General features: G+C 42.3%; 2 protein-coding genes across 8 annotated transcripts in view; one reads left to right on the top strand and one right to left on the bottom strand.

Moving 5' to 3' along the window:
* The first annotated feature begins 1,192 nt into the window (after window positions 1-1,192).
* On the top strand, window positions 1,193-6,918 carry GIMD1 (GIMAP family P-loop NTPase domain containing 1). Its single transcript, XM_028745164.2, has 3 exons — window positions 1,193-1,329; window positions 2,622-3,037; window positions 6,138-6,918. The coding sequence occupies exons 2-3, from the start codon at window positions 2,645-2,647 to the stop codon at window positions 6,405-6,407; spliced, it is 663 nt and encodes a 220-aa protein (XP_028600997.2). The 5' UTR covers window positions 1,193-1,329; window positions 2,622-2,644; the 3' UTR covers window positions 6,408-6,918.
* A 2,734-nt stretch (window positions 6,919-9,652) lies between these two features.
* AIMP1 (aminoacyl tRNA synthetase complex interacting multifunctional protein 1) overlaps window positions 9,653-21,185 on the bottom strand; it is a 38,184-nt gene continuing 26,651 nt past the window's right edge. For all 7 annotated transcript variants that reach the window (XM_028743471.2, XM_028743475.2, XM_028743472.2 and 4 more), the window contains one exon: window positions 9,653-9,908. In XM_028743471.2, the coding sequence (XP_028599304.2) occupies window positions 9,742-9,908 (167 nt within the window). In that variant the 3' untranslated portion in view covers window positions 9,653-9,741. The remainder of the gene's footprint in view (window positions 9,909-21,185) is intronic.

The following is a 21,185-nucleotide window of genomic DNA, read 5'->3' as shown; positions in this document are numbered from 1 at the left end:
ATAAATAAATAAAAATTATTATTATCATTATAACACTCATGCTCATGTAACAGCATGCTGAACACCCCAAATAACTCAACTAGGAAGGCAATAGAAATTCAGAGATTACTATTAACTGGTAATTATTAATACACTAGCAAATGCTCATCACTATGATGGCTGGACTGATCAGATGGAGGGTTTGAATATTGCAAATACCACAGAAGGTGGTGCGAACACTCTTGTGGAAACCCTGAAAGTGAGACAGCAAGAGGTTTTTGCCTTACTGCAGCACTGGTCCCAAGTACAGTGTTTTCCTTTTAATTATAGGAATTCATGGCAACCATTCAGTTAACCCTTCAGGTGCCCTCAGGGACACAACTGGAGTTGAGCCTGTTCACTGTCCATGATGATCCCAGCCATCAAGCCAGCCCATTCCTGCATTCTCTTCCTTAGTCAAAGAAGAGCCCGAAATAATTTTAGGAAAGGAAGATGAAATATTGACAAATGACTGTTGTACAGGTAGACAAAGAACAAATAGGTAGACGAGGGTCTACAATAAAATGTTGTCATGTGGAATACTCTCGTTGAAAGTTTCAGCAGCAAATGATCCATGGCCTTTTCTAGTATACTCCATTGCATTCTCCTTCCTCCTTAGTTTTCCGTCCAATTGTCAGTGTTGCGGCTTGGGACCTCCAAAGTGTTGTCAATTGTCAGTGTCCAATTGTCAATTGTCATTTGTGGCTATCAAGCATGCTCAGTCTCCATTGAGCTGGTTTGTTATTGTTTACCACCCTTAAGGCCCTGCTCCCTAAAAATACCTCTGTACTTCTGTAAATCTTGGAGTGCCTATCTTAGATGGTGCTGTTTGGGCTACATTAGGACCCACCCTTGGAAAATGAATTCACCAGAGCTTGCCACTGCATGTTTATGATGCTTAGAAACTACCCAAGGCATAATGGCAGAAAGAAAAAGGGAGATAGCAGAAGTGTAAAAGGAAACAACAGCTGCCTTATACAACGTAGTAGCCATTCCAAACAATAAGGCAATTGAACAAAGCATTTTTTTCGCGACAAACCTCTTCTTATGAGCTTTGGGTGAAAGCAAACAGAAAATTGCAATCCTGCTGAACAACTAGAAGGAAGTAAAGTGTCAAGGCAGATTATTGGGGCATTTCTTATCAGCTATAAATGAGGATCACTCTGTAACCGATTAACCTGAGTAAAGAGTCCGTGTCAGTCTCACTGTGGTACAATAGCAAGATCTGCTTCAAAGTACAAGCTGCCCATCAAAGACAAAGGCTCTTAAAGAGAGAAAGTGGCCAGAGAAAGACCTTTAGGACACAGTAAGGTAAGCAAAAACTGGAGCACTGCCTGAAGCTCAGAATGTTGTTTGATGCAGTTAGATGAAGGTAGAAATTCTTCGTGCTATATATAAACAAACACTAATATACAAGACTCAGCAACCATGGATTGCGGCAGCAATCTCAGCTCACAGGTAGCTCCTGCTATATTTTTGTTTTAAATCCAGTGCAGAGTACTTCTAGTCTGCAGACCAAATGTGGCTGTTTCCCTAGGTCATGTTCCTTACTGGATCTGCTACACAGTTCTTTTGCCTGGCTGTAATGTGTATTTGAACCACAGTAAGAACTTTTACCTGCTGGGATGGATAGATGTGCATGTATGGGAAAGGGATTCAGGAACTGCAGGCTTTTAAACAATAACAACAATAATTTTCATGTTATTAACAAACAAAATAAGCCATAGATAAAAAGCAACCCCCATGCAAAACAGTTGTTGCCTATATAAAACTACGGATGTTTTCAGTCCTAACAGAAGGAGCAGTTGCTGAAAGAGACATTTCTTCTACAGGTACTTATGAATGTAAGAAGAACCTGCTGAATCAAGACCAACATCCTTTTCAGAGACAGTGTGGTGTAGTGGTTAAGAAGGGTAGACTCGGAATCTGGTGAACCCGGGTTCGGTTCCCTGCTTCCCCACCTGCAGCTGCTGGGTGACCTTGAAGTGACTTCTTTGAAGTCTCTCAGCCCCACTCACCTCACAGAGTTGGGGAGGAAGGGAAAGGAGAATGTTAGCTGCTTTGAGACTCCTTAGGGTAGTGATAAAGCGGGATATCAAATCCAAACTCCTCCTCCTCCTCCACTTCTTCTTCTTCTTCTTCTTCTTCTTCTTCTTCTTCTTCTTCTTCTTCTTCTTCTCACAGTAGTCAAACAGATGCTTCTGAAAAAACCTCAAAGCAAAATTTATTGCAACAGCACTCTGCCCACTTGTGACTCCCAGCAACTGACGTACCTCAAACCTTCCTTTGCCTGGCCACCCAAACTGTGCCCAGCCTATACTTACAGTAGTTATTGCAGGAGAGCATTGTTAATTTTGGAAGAGACAAGACCCGATGGAAGAGCATTTGCCTCACATGTCCATTCAGGGGCATGTGAGGCAAAAGGGGAGGGGAAAGAATCCAGTACTACAGGGTTCCATACAAGCGATCTCCAGGAAGGGCTAGAAATGTCCCCCGTCTGAAACCAGTCAGCGTGGACAACACTAGACGTATCAATGGTCTGGCTCACTACAAGGCAGCTTCCTATTTTGCCAAGCATTATTAATTCTCTTTTCTGTTTCCAGGGATTTGTAGGAGGGAAAGCACAATGTCCGACGACAGCAAGATGACGCTCAACCTCCTCTTGCTTGGAAAGACACAGAGTGGCAAAAGTGCTACAGGAAACACCCTTCTAGGCAGCAGAGACTTTGCCAGTTTTCTTTCCCCGTCCTCTGTGACCACATCTTGCAGTCTAGCGCGCAGCTGTCCCATTTTGGGCTTTGCCCGTCGCCGAGGCAGTGAGCTCACTGTGCAGGTCCAAGTGCTGGACACTCCCGGCTACCCTCACAGCAGCCTGAGCAGAGAGCAAGTGAAGACAGAGGTGAGAAGTGCTTTAGTCCGGCACTTTGGAGAGAAAGGCCTTCACTTGGCCTTGTTGGTCCTGAGGGCCGATGTTCCACTGTGTGAGGAGGAAGAGGACCCTACAATCCAGCTAGCCCAGGTAAACTGTGTACCAGAAAGCATATCCAGTAGAATGGCATATCAAGATTGAACTGAAAGAGCAATGTCACATTTCCATGCAATTCTCTGCGTTCAGGAAACATGAGCTTCAAAGTATTACTCAAATGTGTATGTTAAGATGCTGGGAAAGAACTTTAAACCAACAAGGTGGGTTGGCTTCTGCCTGGTGTGCAATGATGCTTTGCTGATTCACCAGATGACAGATGGCTCTGACAAGTGCCCATGTTGCATTCAGAAGGCTCCAGGTGTCCTTCCTGGCATCTTCAGTTAAAAGGAGCAGGTAGAAGATACTGGGAAGACCTCTTCCCAAAAACCTAATGAGCTGCTGCCAGTCAGAGACAACAACAACAACAACTTATTATTTATACCCCACCCATCTGGCTGAGTTTCCCAAGCCACCCTGGGCAGCTCCCAACAGTACAAACAGTATTCTTACAGCTTTTCATGTGTTCTGTGTTGCCTGAAAAGCCATTGATGGGACAATCCTATATTGGGACAATCATACATTCAGGTGTGAATATATGCATTCAATCCTAAATTAGGACACAGGCCAACTCATCACTTGGATGTTAAGGTGGGGGAAGCAAATAGGAAGCTAATTTTAGTAAGAAGGCAGAGAGCATTAATGCCTACTGTTCCTCTTCCGTCATCATAATTATGGTCCATAGTTGATGTAATATTTGGCTAATTATTCATTTTCCTAAAAGTCCAGATGCTATGATTTCATTGTTCATAAAATAAATGGGGCAAGAAAGCTGATGTCGTCCTAGGGAAATAAGTGTATCCCTAAGAACATTGTTTATACATCACAGTGAGTGTTCCTCAATAACATTATAGCTATGACCGCTCAGCAACCACAGAATGTAGTTCCTGAGTTGTATAGAATTCAGAATCCAACCACAAACTGTTCCCATTATGTCAGGATTTGATGATTAATTAGTCCAACCCCATTACATTGCTTGCTCTTTATTGTGTTTTATGTTGTTGGTCTTTGTAACATTATTTTCTACGTATCGGAAGCTTCCCTAATTTCGTAGGATGGCACAGAAATTCATATACAGAATAAGCTACCCCTTTGCTCAATGCAGGACCAAGGAGGGATGCAACTACAGCATCCCTGTAGCCATTCAGCCTTTGCATAAATACTTCCGGGGGCTGAAAGCCAGCATTCAGCGTCTGCACAGTTAATTTAAAATTGCACCCGAAACATCAGGGCTAAAAATCATACTCTTTGGAAGCGGCTATTTAAATGCACTGCTAGCTGTTGTCCTTCTCCCTTCCTCCTGTTTCTCTAAGGGCTCTTCCAGACATCCCTTGCATTGTGCATTCCTGATGATTTGTGCTTCTAATGCCATCATTGGGACAACCCAGCTTTAATACAATTTTCCACGTGCAAATGTTTTAGGGTGGCCACACTGCTTCACTTCCAGTCAATGCGTATCCTATAAAACCCTGCAACTTCTTAAAGATCACAAATGTTCTGCGTTTTGTCTCAATATTGTTCCACTCTAGCAGCAGATAGCAATAATATGGGCGCATTGGGTCAGCATTGCAGAAGTAAAGCTGAATAAATCCACCACTGATGCACTATTATGGTGACAATGCTGCAGAATACATCCACAAGAATCTCGAGGAACACCACGACAGGATCTCCCCCCGCTCTGGCCATGGGTTGCCCAAGCAAGTTAAAGGGTGTTCAAAGAAATGGCAGGAGACTATCTGCAGAATGAGGCAGTTGTAAAAGTTATTCAGGATGCATTTAAATCATGTTTACTAGGCTTGCAAATCTGTTCAGAACTGGGTATGGGCCCCAGCAAGTCACCCGCAGAAAAAGAAATTTGTGGTACCCAGCCTGTCTCTGATTTTGGGTATTACACACGTTGACCTTGGGACAGTGCCACTTAGGAACAGGACCGCCTCTCCTGGTATGTCCCACGGAGGACCTTATGGTCTTCAGATAAAAACATCTTGGCCACAGGGAGGTTAGGCTGGCCTCAACAAGAGCCAGGGCTTTTTCGGCCGTGGCCCCAATCTGGTGGAACGCTCTGTCACAAGAGACTAGGGCCTTGCGGGACTTGACATCTTTCCGCAGGGCCTGTAAGACGGAGCTGTTCTGCCAAGCCTTTGGCCAAGGCACAGTCTGACCCCCTCTCCCCTTCTGTAATCCTCATAGAACTCTAGCCCAATTGTTACCATTAATTTGATTCTGAATTGATTTTAGAATGCATTTTAATTAATTGACTGTGTGATTTTATGTACACTATGCTATTTTTACTTGTTGTTAGCCGCTCTGAGCCCGGCTTTGGCCGGGGAGGGCGGGATATACGGTAAAGAAAATTGTTGTTGTTGTTGTTGTTGTTGTTGTTGTTGTTGTTGTTGTTGTTGTTATAGCATCAAGGAATTTCATTAATTCAGGCTCTGAAAGTTTTAAAACCTTTGGGCATCATCTTCCTTTTTACGGTGACTGCTTGGTTCTCAACTGTATTATTTTCAGCCACCAATCTTGCTTTGCAACCCCTAATTAAATGATGTGTTTTGATCCCTGAACATACATATGGGCTGTGCCAAAAATCCAGGTTTAACTTTGTATATCTAGCCTCACAAGTAGAACAAATTATCATCCTTTTTGCCTTTATGGGTTTGGTGAGCTCTAGGAGCTGACAGTTCTAACACAGTACACAGTCCTTGAGCTGGGATTATTCTGGCAATTGTTACTGAATTGCAACCTCCAATTCAGCCACAAGATGGCAAATTGACTGCCACTCCTCAGCAGGTCCTGTTGTAAATGGACAACATGGATGCCATTGAAACAAGTGATTCCCCCAAAGTCTATGGATCATATTTATTCATTTATTCCAAGGAGCTTTAAGCCATTCAGGCAACTGGCAACCCACTATAAATTCATCTTTTATATAGACCGATTGAATTGAAGTCAACTTCCAAAGGAAGATTGCTCATAAGGACTTCCCCACTATAGGAAAGAAAAGCCTCATTGCAGAGCCAAGCCAATGCATTGCTCTTTGATGAAATAATGTATGAAATAAATGTATTAAGGAACTTTCTCTCTCTCTCTCTTTTAGGAACTCTTGGGTCCTAACTGGAAAAGTTATACTGTCATCTGTCTTACTCATTCTGACCAGATTGAAAAGGCCAGATTCACTACAGAACAGTATTTGCATTCTGCCACAGACACACTTCATAAACTCCTGCAGTCAGTGGAGCAAAAGTACATTTTTGTAGGCAATCACGAACAGCCTCTGAAACAGGAACACCTAGAAGTTTTAAGGAAAATTATGGAGTTTTTGAAGCAAAACAGTTACCAGACCCTTGTATTTAAACAAATGATATAAACTTAAGCAGCTGATTTACTTTCAGCTTGCTTTTGTGTCTTGTCTTTTAACTTTAAAGCTCATTAGGCATCTCGTGAACTGCCCGGAGACCCGAGGGTATAGGGCGGTATACAGATCTAATAAATAATAATAAATATTACTTTTTGTATCTTTATTTTTAGATCTTATTTTGATTTATGTGGAAATTGTTTCAGTTTGTGTGCTTTTTGATGCGTTTTATTAGGTTTGTAATTATGTAAATCTTGCCGAGCTGTAAACCAGCTTGAGCACGGGTTTTAACGATGGAAAGGAAGCATGCAAATAAAATGATGCTGCTGCTTGTATAACTACTCAGAAACTCCCATGCTGCTCCTTACCTGCTCCTGCTATATCAGTCAAAACAAGCCAGAGTAGCTCTTGACATATTGTTTTGTTTCATCCCCCCCCAAACCATGAGTAATATGCCCAGAAGGGACATGGGTGGTGCTGTGGGTTAAACCACAGAGCCTAGGACTTGCCGATCAGAAGGTTGGCGGTTCGAATCCCCGCAACAGGGTGAACTCCTGTTGCTCAGTCCCAGCTCCTGCTAACCTAGCAGTTCGAAAGCACGTCAAAGTGCAAGTAGATAAATAGGTACCGCTCTGGCGGGAAGGTAAACGGCGGTTCCGTGCTCTGCTCTGGTTCGCCAGAAGCGGCTTAGTCATGCTGGCCACATGACCCGGAAGCTGTACGCCGGCTCCCTCGGCCAATAAAGCGAGATGAGCGCCGCAACCCCAAAGTGGACCATGACTGGACCTAACGGTCAGGGGTCCCTTTACCTTTAAATATGCCCAGAACCATAGGGTGGAATTCAACACTATACCTACTCAGAATAGACCCGATGAAATTACTGAACATGACTAATTTGTCGCTTAATTTTAGAGGGTCTACTCTGAGTAATAGTTGAATTCCACTCATAGCTACTGCTCACAATTTGGCCCAAATCTGGATGAAATGGCATGAATAGCCAATTTGTTTGTGGTGGTGACAGGAACAGGAGAGGACCACCATGGGAACTTTTGAGCCGCGTGCACCAGCATGCTGATCGATCAGATTAAATGACTGCTTTAAACGATGTTTTAATGTGATGTCTAAACAGACCAATGTCTCGATTTACAGATTAAGGATAGTTTACAACGAAGTAGCTAGCGCATCAAACCAGAGGCCTCTTTTCAACTGTGTATCAGCTTCTCCCAACTTAGTTGGCTCCGGCTCCTCCTCAAGTAAAGCCAGGGAGAAGAGGCCTGCCAGACAATCTGGTCATCGTTTGCTAACCCGTCAGCATTCACATAAATTGTGTTATAAAGTAATTAGTAATGGTGCACAACCTCAGTGAAATGCCACTGAATCCAAAGAAATGGTTGAACTCAGTAACACTGCTGAGAAAGAAGGTAAGATGTAGGGAAGGGTAGCTATGCCTAAGCAAGCATACTGTTAAATACTTAAATCCTGTTCATCCAAAGGAACTTTGGGACACTTAATCTCTCTAGATTTTGCCCAGTAACTTTAATACTAGACTACTTAAGCCTATGGAAAAAACCAGGGCTTGTTTCCACACCATATGTCCAGGATCAAATCAGTCTCCTGCACTCAACCCAAGAATTTTCTTAACCTCTCATTTTCACCTCTCTCATTGGCTGAACACTTCCTATGAATGCTGTACTTCCCTGATTCACAAAACGATTAACAGGGGGTAAATCATTAGCTTGTTAAAGACACATTAAAGTCAGAGTTTAAAACAAACAATGGTCTGCTCCTGATTCTGCTGGCACCCAGAGTGTGGCTTCTATGCAAACCCAAACTTGTGATGTGTTGCAGGAAGGGAGCAAACCTCTAGTGCACTCTAAACCATTGTTTAGTTCAAACTATCAGGCATATGGACCAGGCTCTCCCTCCCATCATAGACACCCCCAACCTTCTCCCAGCCCATTTGTAATTAATTTATATTAACCAGCCCTGCTCTTTTAGTTAAATTGCAATGCAAAGTTCCATAATTTCCACATCTGTGCTCCATTCCGTCTCTTGTTCATAAATGCATTTATACCATTTTGGAAGAAACAGAACTGTTATCTTCAATACCCCGTGAAAGAATGCCAGATATAATTTTACAGCACAATGGTATGTTATATACAAGTCAGTTTTATTATTATTTTGTTTTAGTTTTAAATTGCTTACTGAACCATGCCCTGGGATTGCTTGTGATGAAAGGCTAGAAATGTTTTTTGTTTTTTTTAAATGCAATGTGTGACATAAAATTTCATTACAGCATTTTTTATATTATTTTTTAAAAACCAGCTTTTAGATTTTCTGGTATCAGGTCATATCTAACTGAGTCATATCTAGTCTTCATCTTAGCCTACTTCTCAAATTCAATTTAGGTAGGAACTTGTAGGTAAAATTTGTATGCCAAATTTAGCTCAACTGGTGATTTCGGTTATTAAGTGATCAGTAACTACAGCTGTGGGACGCGGGTGGCGCTGTGGGTAAAAGCCTCAGCGCCTAGGGCTTGCCGATCGAAAGGTCGGCGGTTCGAATCCCTGCGGCGGGGTGCGCTCGGTCCCGCTGCTTGGTCCCAGCGCCTGCCAACCTAGCAGTTCGAAAGCACCCCCGGGTGCAAGTAGATAAATAGGGACCGCTTACCAGCGGGAAGGTAAACGGTGTTTCCGTGTGTGGCTCTGGCGAGCCAGAGCAGCTTTGTCACGCTGGCCATGTGACCCGGAAGTGTCTCCGGACAGCGCTGGCCCCCGGCCTCTTGAGTGAGATGGGCGCACAACCCCAGAGTCTGTCAAGACTGGCCCGTACGGGCAGGGGTACCTTTACCTTTACTTTTTAACTACAGCTGTAGTTTTTCCAGTATGATTTAATATAAAGTAATTATAGTATGGTACAGGCACTCACTATCCTTAGCAGGCAAAGTCAACTTGCACATCCATCCAAACACACACACAATTTATCTAACTGTTGTTGTTTAGACGTTTCCGACTCTTCCTCCACCAAATAATCATTATCCCGGTTCCTCTGACTTAATCTATTCCCCACTTCACAAAAATTGAACCTCCTTTTGCCCTTTTAAAAGCCATTTGCCCTGAAAGCAAGAGTTACGCTCCACCTAATGAATGCCTATATTCAGATTCCAGAAAGCAGGACGCGATGAAAGAGAAATATGAAGTTGTTAGCCGTGGAAACTCATTATTTGGTAACAGGTGTACAAAAATGAATGAGCATAGTTTCGGGTGAGGCAATTATTTGTTTTTAATTGTGTTTGCATTCCTTTCCATTAAAAATGACCTAAAGCGCTTGCAGAACCGATAAATGTTTATTTGATTCCACTGTTGGCCATGGTAGCAGCTCTGCAGACCCCTTTCCCCCTCACTTCAAATGGCACTCCTTTGTACGTAGCAACACATTGGCCATCAGTATGAAGGTCAGGCTGGATCTGCTCCCATATTTTCTTCTTAGGGTTAAGTTCTCGTTCAGGGTCACCTATAAAACAGACAGACATGAAAGCAGGATAAATCATTTTAAAGACTGTTTCCTTTCAAAATGTATTGGAGCATGAGCTGCTAGAAATCAACGTATTAAGTACATTTTTTTTTGGAGGGGGGAGTTCTTTTTCTGATCCATATAAAATAGTTTACCCACCAAGTAAAGGGTTTAACTGTAACAGATCTAGTGGGCTAAAAGGAAGAACTCTTGGCTGCCACAGTCATAAGAACCTTTATTTTAAACCGAAGGTTAAGGAAAGTGTGCCATGAAATTGCAAACTCCCCTCCCTCATCCATCTTCCCTCCCACATGCCAATTCCTTTCACCCTGCACCATGGTTAGCTATGCACCATGGTTAGCCTGCATCATTACTATTGGCCACACTTAACACTCACCATGGTTTGCTTCTAACCTGAATATGAAACCAGTTATAAAGCCATAACTTCAAATTCTGGTTAGGAGCAGACTCTGGTTATTAATAGCAATGCTTAACATGTGTTCCAATAGCTATCCACAAGTAGATTAGACATGAAGCATCTCTCTGAGAGGAACTGGAATGCAAAGACAAACAAAATATTTTAACTCCACTAATTATTATTATTTTTAATCACTCAGACATGTTCAAAACAGGGAAGCAGACAAGGATTACCAATTCTGTGGAGAGCTGGAGCTAGAGAAAGTAAGTCTAATGCTCTTTTCCTACTACTTTTTGAAACTGCTGTGAATGGTTAAGGGAGTCACAATAGTGGAATAATACAAAGCCCAAGAGTAAGATCATCAGAACTATTTAAGTGAGCTAGGTGTTCTGCTTCCCATCACAAACATGAGAGGCCATTCCGAGCAGCAGTAATGCTTTACTCCTTATTCCCCTAGTGCAAGATTCATACAGCAATTAGTGTCCACATTAATACATTCACTAGGTACACGTGCTTGCTGAAAGAATTCTTGGTTTCAGAAAGCTCATGGAGCTGCTGTATTGCAAAATCAGGTATACAATATTAGGACCAATGTCAAATGACACCAACCTATTCTTAAATAAAAATATTAACTAAAAACTTCAATGGATTCACAAGTAGAATAAAGAAAGCAAATCAAAATACATCATAGAAACCAGCTGCATGCGAACGAAAAATAGAGATAGAGAAAGAACAGATAGGGTGTGCAACTTTGGGGAAGACTCTGCCCATAGGATCTGATGGCATAAAGAGGTGACTTTTGACAACTCACTTTTTCCTGCAGTCCTCATTACCGTTTCCACACAGTTTAGATGAATTTATGGGGCCTTCAAGGACAGTGTGGAAGATTATACATTGGGGGCTGCAGGGGACGTGGGAAATCATAAAAAGTCACACCCACCCATGCCCAAACACCACTGGCATTGCTCCTCTAGATCAAAACCCTTCTGTTTATAGAAGGTGAAGCCTGGGACTAACCCTGTAGGGTTCTGAATGATGTATGCATACCAACAATGGAAAGAAAATGTGCAAAATGTATTATTTATTCCTTCTTGTAAGAACAAGCAGGTTTCAGTTCATAATTTAATGCTGATAAAACAAGGATTTAAATTGTTCAGCCAGAATGGCCTGGGATATCTTATCCTCTTTTGTACAATTCCTTCTAGTAAGTGCAACAAACTGTAACAATGGTGAGCCTCAATAACAATAATTTTCATTATCAGCCTTTCTACCAACTAGGAGCCTTATTTAACATCCTAGTACGGGTTGAATGGACTTTATATTTTGGCTGCCCATTCCTTTTGATGAAGCCTTTCAAAACTCAAGCCCACAAGGCAGAAAGCACCCAAGACTATTTAAAAGGCAGCGAAAGCAACTTGCACAATTTACTGGTGACTTACCAGTTCTCAAATAGGAACTGGAACATTGTTCGTAGTAATATATTTTCATCTGGGGCAGTGGCACATCCTGACCACCCCTCACCACACTGGCCCCTCTGAGCAGAAAATAACAAAACAACAACAGTGTAAATCCTGCCCCAAAGATGCCTTAACCTAGTAGTCCACTTACTTTACATCTTCCCCTTCACCTGTAAATTAGAAGAGCTACTTTAGAGAAGGCTGATCGTCGAAGAATTGATGCTTTTGAATTATGGTGCTGGAGAAGACTCTTGAGAGTCCCATGGACTGCAAGAAGATCAAACGCATCCATTCTTAAGGAAATCAGCCCTGAGTGCTCACTGGAAGGACAGATCGTGAAGCTGAGGCTCCAATACTTTGGCCACCTCATGAGAAGAGAAGACTCCCTGGAGAAGACACTGATGCTGGGAAAGATGGAGGGCACAAGGAGAAGGGGGCGACAGAGGACGAGATGGTTGGATAGTGTTTTCGAGGTTACCAACATGAGTTTGACCAAACTGCAGGAGGTAGTGGAGGACAGAGGTGCCTGGCGTGCTCTGGTCCATGGGGTCACGAAGAGTCGGACACGACTAAACGACTAAACAACAACAACTTTAGACATGTGTAAGGGCTTTGGGCAAGCCAAGAGGGATTTCTGCCTTTTCCTTCTTTGCTTCCCACAAACCCCCTTCTCCCCCTCTCATTTTCAAATATGGATTTTGCCATGTGTCATGAGAGGGCTGCTACTCAATAAACACATGCCCAAAGCTCCCTGGGGAGCACAGAGCTAGTTGCTTACTTATCTGGATCCCCGTCCATGACATTTCTTAAATTATCGTATTTTTCCGTGTATAAGACTAGGTTTCTCTCCCCCCCTAAAAAATAATGCCAAAAATTAAGGGATATCTTATACACGGATAGTGTCTCCCCCCATTTTCTTAAATCTGAGTCCCCCAAAACAGGGGGTGTCTTATACATGGGGGCGTGTTATAGACTGAAAAATACGGTAATCCCCCTCCAATCTGCTTTTATTTCATAATCTCATACTGAAGAATGACTTACAATTAAGGGGATTGGAAATGGGCTCAAACCAGAGGCAAATATCAATTTATGATTTTTCTGGGTGCTTGGAAATATCCAAATGCCTTATCGTTTAGCGACAGCTGTATGCCTGTCAATTCTACTCCTTTGCAGCAATAAGGGGTGTGGTGGGGATAGAAACTCTTTGCTTCCATTCAAACTCTGCGTTAACTATTGAAAGGGAACCGAAAAACAACCACCACTAACTGATTTCATCCTGAGCATACTAGATGCTTACAGGTGCAACTGCCCCATAAGCCACCTTTGATTAATTTTGGCCACAAATGTATTAATAGTACATCAGGTTTATATGTCAGAGAAGCTGAGCGCAGAAATGGCCACAGCATTTCCTCGTGGAGCTTCCTTGAGTTTGGTGCAACCCAATTATACTACCAGATGGCTGGGGATCAGCTTTCCACCTCAGCAACAGCCATAGAGTTAATTATGATTAACCCGCTACAAGTCTGTTAAACAGATCGGCTTGTGACGAAGAGAAGCTTCAGTGCATCAGCCACAGGCAGCGAGTAATTTATAGAGAAACAGTTCACCTTTTAGAGAAACAATAAAGCACCCAGAACAGGGTGGCTAACCTGTGGTCCTCCAGATGCTGCTGGTTCTGACACCCGTTAGCCCCAGCCAGCATGCCCAATGGTCAGTGATTATGGGGGGTTGTCAAACAACATCGGGAGGACCACAGGTTAGCCGGCCCTGCCCTAGATGATAGTTAAGATGATCTGCCCCATAGTAAACAAACAAACAAATCATTGCCCACCCCCATCCCAACTTTTGGAGTAAGCTAGATACTTTGGGGGGGGGGGATTCTATGCAAAGCAAGAATTATATCACCCCAAAGGTAAAGTCAATCCTTTTCAAATGCAAACATTATAAAAGCAAATTTAGTTTTCAAGAATAAATTAAAATCTGGCTTTTATTACACAAACACCTTCTGGATCTTATTAAAACTTGCTTTGGAATACCCAGGCAAGCTCCCCTGGGATCTGTGGTGGGCTTGTATTAGATTAGCACAGGCACCACTTTTAAACATTACCAGAGCACTGTGTTGTGCGTTCCACAGTAAACCTCCCCTCTGCATCCCCTTCTCGCAAGAGAAACAACCACTGTGAAGGACAGCTAAAAATAAGATGGGAGAAAACTCATGATTCCTACTCATTGGGGAGAGCAGTTAGCTTTCTTTAAATTTGCAGAAAAGCTAACTGACAGGCATTATACTGCTCTGCTGCGCTGGCTCGTCCAAGCACTGAAAACATACCAGAAGTTGGAACACAACAGGCATGGGATGCTTGAGTCAAAGGCCCAAAGGTAAGTAAAGAGATATTTTCCTCCAGTAAGTGAGGAACTCGAGACCCAAAAAAAGCCTCTCTTCAGAATTGTTACAGTACACTAAGGTAGTGTACACATTAATGCTTATTCTGGGTCCAGTGGGCTCCCACTGCTAGTGTTGGGAGCAGAGTACACAACGTTCGCCACAATCCACAGGTATCTTGTAGCTTCTCGATAAATACTCCCATTTGATGGGCTTTCCATCAAAGAAGTTTCCACCTGATTTGAAAACAGAAGCTGCAGTTAAGTTGAGATGTGTACATTTTCAGGCAGCCGTTGTGCATGCAAATGAATCAGACAATGGGCGTAGGTTGAAGACATCCCTGCCCAATCTCTGGTATGTGCAGCAACTTGAAATGCAACAGAGTGGATGAGTTCACTGGGTTTCAAGGCATTAATGTGTACATGCTTCCAAGTGAAAAAGCCAAACCAGAGATGGGGAATCTGTGGCCCCTTTTCTGATGTCGTTGGGACTCCTGACTCCCATCAGATCCAGCAAACATGGTCAATGGTCAAGGATGATGGGAACTGCAGTCCAGCAATCTCTATAGACACATTCCCCATCCCCAGTCTAAACTGAGTATTGCATAAAGCTACAGTAAGTTCATATTTAACTAGAATTTTAAAATTTGCTCTGTTGAGTAAACTATCCTGTTCATGTTAAAGGAAGACGAGCAAGATAGTATCTTTGAATGTGCTTTTCCAGAGAGGCCCTTCGTGATCAGAATTCGAAACCTGTGAAAGCAGTGACGACTCATATGACTCATTACTGCCTCCAAGAGGCATCCACACATCAATTACTTGGGGCAAATAACCTTGAAGGACAATGAGCTCCTAGGTGCCGAAATCCCAAGGGAGAAGAAAAGACTATTTATGTATGTGACCACAGCTGCACGGATGTTATTGGCCCAGAGATGGAAAGAAGATAAAGTTCCTACCAGAGAAGAATGCCAGATGAAGTTGATGGACTATGCCAAAATGGCTAAAATGACCAGAAGAATCAGAAATCAGGAAGACCAACATTTTAATAAGAAATGGGGAAAATTTATAACTTATCTTAAAAGACAGTTAAACTCGTTAGTGGGATTGGAATATCACTTGTAGTTTAAGGGTGAATTCTGGACACAATGGAGATGTAAAAGATTTGGATCATCATAAATGACGCAGGAGGAAATGATTAATAATAGGACCCACAAAGAGGAGGATGGAAGTCCAAGAGATTTCTCGGAACCTTGTTTTTATTATTTATGTTTGATATATCTCTGTAAAATGTTAATTTGAAAAACCAAATAAATTATTATTTTTTTAAAAAAAGACAATGAGCTCCCAAACTAAATCCAGAGATTGCTGCGTACAGCTCCTGTCTTTGCATGAATGCAAGCAAATGACATGCGCAAGTATGTCAGGGCAAATTTCCTGGGAGAACTACTTCTAGGCTGCTGTGTGGCACAGCAGAGCGCTACACTTGAGTATTTCTGCTCCTCTGGTAAAAGCAAGTGGCTGGACCCAAATTCACTGGGAATTAACAACAGGGCTTCACAGGCCCTGGATCACGTTTAAGCTTCAGCAGCGCGCGCCACTAATGGCTAAACCAGCAGGTTGTGGTTTCAGAAGGAATTTTACAGCATGCGCTGTGTCCTTACTCAAACTTTCCAGATGTCGTGGGTTATTATGTAAATAAAAGTAGGTTCCAATCGCCAGCAAGGAGCCATGGTATACACCAACGGTTAAAAAGAGAAAGCGATCCAATGTGCAGTTCGAAAATATAAACTGCACTTCCTTACTTTGGACATCAAAGTTGCTTTCACAGTTGATGTCCCCTTTCCCTCTTCAAGATAGCTAAGACCAATTGCTAGGTGGGAAAGAAGAGAAGAGAGAGAGAGAGAGATGGAAGCAGGCAAAGACCACATCAGGCACCTGCTCCAGCTGGGTTGGTCTTGCTTTATTTTAAGTATCTGGCTTTTAATGTATGCCTTGCATTATATTCATGATGTGAGTTGCTCTGTGGGCAGTGAGAGCCAGTGTGGTGTAGTGGTTAAGAGCAATAGTCTCGTAATCTGGGGAACCGGGTTCGCGTCTCCGTTCCTCCACATGCAGCTGCTGGGTGACCTCGGGCCAGTCACCCTTCTTTGAAGGCTCTCAGCCCCACTCACCTCACAGAGTGTTTGTTGTGGGGGAGGAAGGGAAAGGAGAATGTTAGCCGCTTTGAGACTCCTTAGGGTAGTGATAAAGCGGGATATCAAATCCAAACTCCTCTTCTTCAATAAAAAAGCACAACATAAATCTACTAAATAAACGAAGAATCAAGTTGGGACACTCTCTTTAAGTTGGTTGGTTCAATTAAAAAAGTGATGCAGCTCTAACAGTTCTATATCATTCATCTTTTCTCCACCACCTTTGCCTTTTTTCTTTTTCTTGCAAATTAGTCATCTTCCTATAGAGACCCTCTCCCCATTCATATATTTATTTACCCTATACCACAGTATCAAGAGAATTAATACAAAATAAAAACGTGCTGTGGTGTCAGAATGAGACTCTTGCACTATTCGGTACAGCGTATTCTCAGAGAATATACTGCCTTTATTTCGCAGCTACCAGATTTGTGAGCAGCTCTTTCCCTTTGGTGCTTTAGGGAGCACTGTTTTATTCCGCAGCTAAGATATATAGCCTCAGAAGACCGAACTTACTTAAAATGGGTTATAAATCCTTCACTTGGAACTATTAAAACTCCTGAGTTATCTCTGGTTTCCTATCAGAAAGGAAGCAGTGGTAAAGTTCACAAAGTCTTCTCTCACACAACACTGGCTAGTTCCTCAGTGCAACCTTTGAATTATGTATGTAATACAGATTGGGGTAGGGAAAGACGAGACTCTTTCATAATCAATTTATATTGGGGGGGGAGTTTACTCCAACTCTCCTTTCCTTGAGAAAGTAAGATGGGACTGCTGAATGGGGCCAATGACCCATCTAGTCCAGCATCCTGTTATTTTGGTTGGGAAGCCCACAAAGAAGGACCTGAGCACTCTGCCTGCCTGCAATTTCCAGCAACTGGTATCCAGAGGCATATTCAATTCTTCTCTTAATGATCTGAAGCAGGGAATTCACCTTTTTCAAAGCTGCCGCATGCTGGGTCAATATCTCCATCCAGCTGTCTACTGTGACCTCAAGGTTCCTGGGTTTGTTCACACCCCATGAGAACATATGTAAAACTAAGATGTTTTTGTCTCAATGTGCATCACTTGATACTTGCTTCACTTCACTTAATTTGCCATTTTATTGCCCATCCACTCAGTTTGGAGAGGTCCTTCTGGAGCTGTTCAGAATCTCTTCGTTTTAATGACCCTGAACAATTTAGTACAGTAAGCCTGCAACTTGTGCTTGCTTTACTTATGCGATCACCTTATATTGGTGGGGGGGGGGGGGAATAAATAAATGGAGAGTCATGGAGAACTGACCCAGTAGTGATGTATGGAAGTGAGAGCTGGACCATAAAGAAGGCTGATCGCCGAAGAATTGATGCTTTTGAATTATGGTGCTGGAGGAGAGTCCCGTGGACTGCAAGAAGATCAAACCTATCATTCTTAAGGAAATCAGCCCTGAGTGCTCACTGGAAGGACAGATTGTGAAGCTGAGGCTCCAATACTTTGGCCACCTCATGAGAAGAGAAGACTCCCTGGAAAAGACCCTGATGCTGCGAAAGATGGAGGGCACAAGGAGAAGGGGACGACAGAGGACGAGATGGTTGGACAGTGTTCTCGAAGCTACCAGCATGAGTTTGACCAAACTGTGGGAGGCAGTGGAAGACAGGAGTGCCTGGCGTGCTCTGGTCCATGGGGTCACAAAGAGTCGGACACGACTAAATGACTAAACAACAACAGGGAGATCCACCACTCTCAGCTCTCCATTTATTTATCGTTTCCCCACCTATGCTTCCAGCGAGCTTTTTCCTCACTTACTGGGCTTTGGGAAGGCAGTGCAAGGTCTCTGACAGCAAACAGGCCCCTGGAACCAAACCCTTGCATAAGTGGGGGGCTACTGTCTCATCATTGGCTCACCCCCAACTCTAGTTCTTTTATGAACAAGCTAAAAAGCACAGGTCCTAATACCATTCCTTGGGGGGCTCCACTTTCTGTATCTCTCCATTCGGAGAACTGTTCATTTATTCCTACTCCCTGCAACTTGACCAATTCCTGATCCAAAAGAGGACCTCTGCTCTTCTTATATGACTGCAAAGTTTACACAGAGGTCTTTGGTGAAGTACTTTGTCAAAAGCAGACTATAAATCGATAAGATGCAACAATAAAATCCAGTTAAAAATAAAACTACAACCTACAATAAAGCCATATCCAATTACAACTGGACCCTAAGCATCCCCAAAAGGAAACAACAACTGGAGCTTCAAGTGCTTTTCTCAAAGTGTAATGGGGTTATTTTTAATAAGGACATTAAAATAAAACTCACATTTAACAATGATTTAGAACACTTGTAGGTGCATGTTTTTTGTTTTACTTTTTTTGAGGGGGTGATGGCAATTGAACATTCCTTTGCTTTCCTAATACAAAGTTCTAAACGGAAATAGATGAGCAGTAAGCTTTTAACAGAATCATTTACAAGCATTTAGGCAAGTGTGAGAGAAGGGAATGATGTTAGGATTAATAAGACAGTCAACTCAGAAGAATACATGCAATGATGCTCTTTCAGAAGTACTACTATGGTTTATGCCAGGCTTCCCCAACCTGTGGCCCTCCAGATGTTTTGGCCTACAACTCCCATGATCCCTAGCTAACAGGATCAGTGGTCAGGGATGATGGGACTTGTAGTCCAAAACATCTGGAGGGCCTGGTTTATGCTATAGTTTGATATGCAGGTCAAAGTAGAAAAACGTTTCCACTGACACTTTAAAAAGGCATATATTTATGGATCATGTCCCTGTTTTGTTTAGAAATGACAGACAACAACTCTTAATTTATCAGAACTAGCTAGAAAATAAGTTAAACTATGATTGATGACACTTCTCTCCTTTAAAAAATAAACATCATATTGGAAACTTTAAAAGGACTTGTAAAAGAACAATTCATCAATCAAATACTGTTTACACGTTTAGTAAACTCTCTCTCTCTCACACACACACAAACTTGAAAGGAGGAACGCCCAAGAAACTATAATATGGTGGGTTATAATCATGTGATTTCCACACATAAATCTAATTTCATACAAGCAAACAAAAAACCGTGTCTGTAGAATTTTAGAATTTAACCTCTGGGAATGAAAACATTTGTTTGGTTGACATTTAGGGATAATAGGCCCTAGGGAAAAGAAACATTAAGTGCAGTTTTTCTTCCCCCAGACATTTTTATTTTAAAAGCAGTGATGTAATTTGGTATAATCTATCACTCTTTTCAATTCTGATAGCTAAATGGGCAGTGTGCACACTTTGCAATTATGCATAAACAGTACTTTTAGTGCGGTTGTTAACTGTCCTAGAAGCCACTATAGCCCTTGCTAATAAAAAAATATTTATTGCAACCATGAACCTGCATTTTAAGCCATTTGGCAACATCTAAAGGCATATGCTCTCATCAGTTCAATAAATGTCAGAGCAGAGCCACACATGGAATCTCTACATTTAGAAGCAGTGCAAATCTAATCTAATCATCCTCTAATGTGGACAAACAGCGGACACACATATCCATTAAGCCAATTCCGCTGGGAGGCATATGGCCGTTCATTGCAGGGATACAGAATGTTTGACAAGATGTGTTTTTTGGCTCACACGGCAACACAATTTCGGCTTCAACTGAAAAGCTGGTTTGTTATTGACTGCAGAGTCCATTGGGCAATGCCTTCTTTGATTTTATGTTCATGGTATTAAGCCTATCATATTATATTGCCAGATCAATGGGAAACAGCCAATTTGATTGCTCATGGATAATATAAAGTCTGTGTTGTTCTCTCTTTTCTCCAAGTCTTGATGACAAAAAAAATATATGTTGCCTTTCATAGAAAATAAAGTAGCTTCTAGGTTAAGAGTATGGCAATGCAATCTATGTGTTGCTTCTCTTAAGGCTGGGTCCAGAAGTTACAACTGGTGCAGAATGCTGTACCGACACTGCATGACACCTATGTACTCGTCTTGCTTTTGGCATATAAACTCTAAATAACTTGGCACCAGGTTACCTCCAAGAACTCCTTATTATATACCCTTGCCCAGCCTCTTAGATCCTCAGGAATGACACTTTTGGTAATGTGGTAAGCTCTGAAAGTTTGTCTTATGTCTACTAAGGGAAGAGCCTTTTTAGTGTAGTGGCAGCTGTCCTGCAGAATTTACTTCCAAAGATCATCAGGCAGGCACAGGATTAGCATTTAGGCATGGGCTAAAAACTCACCGATTACAAATCTGCAACCAATGGACCATCAACTCATGTTGTAAAGTCACTAGAAATCCAAGAAAAGTTAGCCCTGGGTTGCACTAAACCATGCTCTTGCACAAGTGGGACAAATTTATGCCCTAGCAACAGGATTTCCCCTTCCTCTCCTTTTCTCTCTGTGCCCCTATCCAAAATAAAAATAAAAGTCTGGTCTGTACAGTTATGGGATTCTCCAGAGCAGACAGGAGGTTAAGTGGCAGAGGAGGAACACAGGAGGAAGAGAAAGTCCACTCATATTAAAAATAAAATAAAATAAATTATATATATACCCTGCCCATCTGGCTGGTTTTCCCCAGCCACTTTGGGAGGCTCCCAACAGAATATAAAAAACACGATAAAACATCAAACATGAAAAACTTCGCTAAACAAGACTGCCCTCAGATGTCTTCTTAAAAATAATAATAAAAGAGTTGGATACAACTCTCTATTCTTAACATTTTATCTGAACCAAGACCATTTTATTGGAACCATTTCATTTTCTTTCCTATGCACCAGTTCTTTCCCTACAATCGCTCAGTAAAAATATACCACTGGTACACTCTCCACACCATCATTTATACCACCTAATTGGTGC

Source organism: Podarcis muralis, chromosome 9 (assembly GCF_964188315.1).
Source record: "Podarcis muralis chromosome 9, rPodMur119.hap1.1, whole genome shotgun sequence".
Lineage (NCBI taxonomy): Eukaryota > Metazoa > Chordata > Lepidosauria > Squamata > Lacertidae > Podarcis > Podarcis muralis.
The sequence above is the reverse complement of the archived record's forward strand: the minus strand, read 5'-3'. Positions and strand labels throughout refer to the sequence as shown.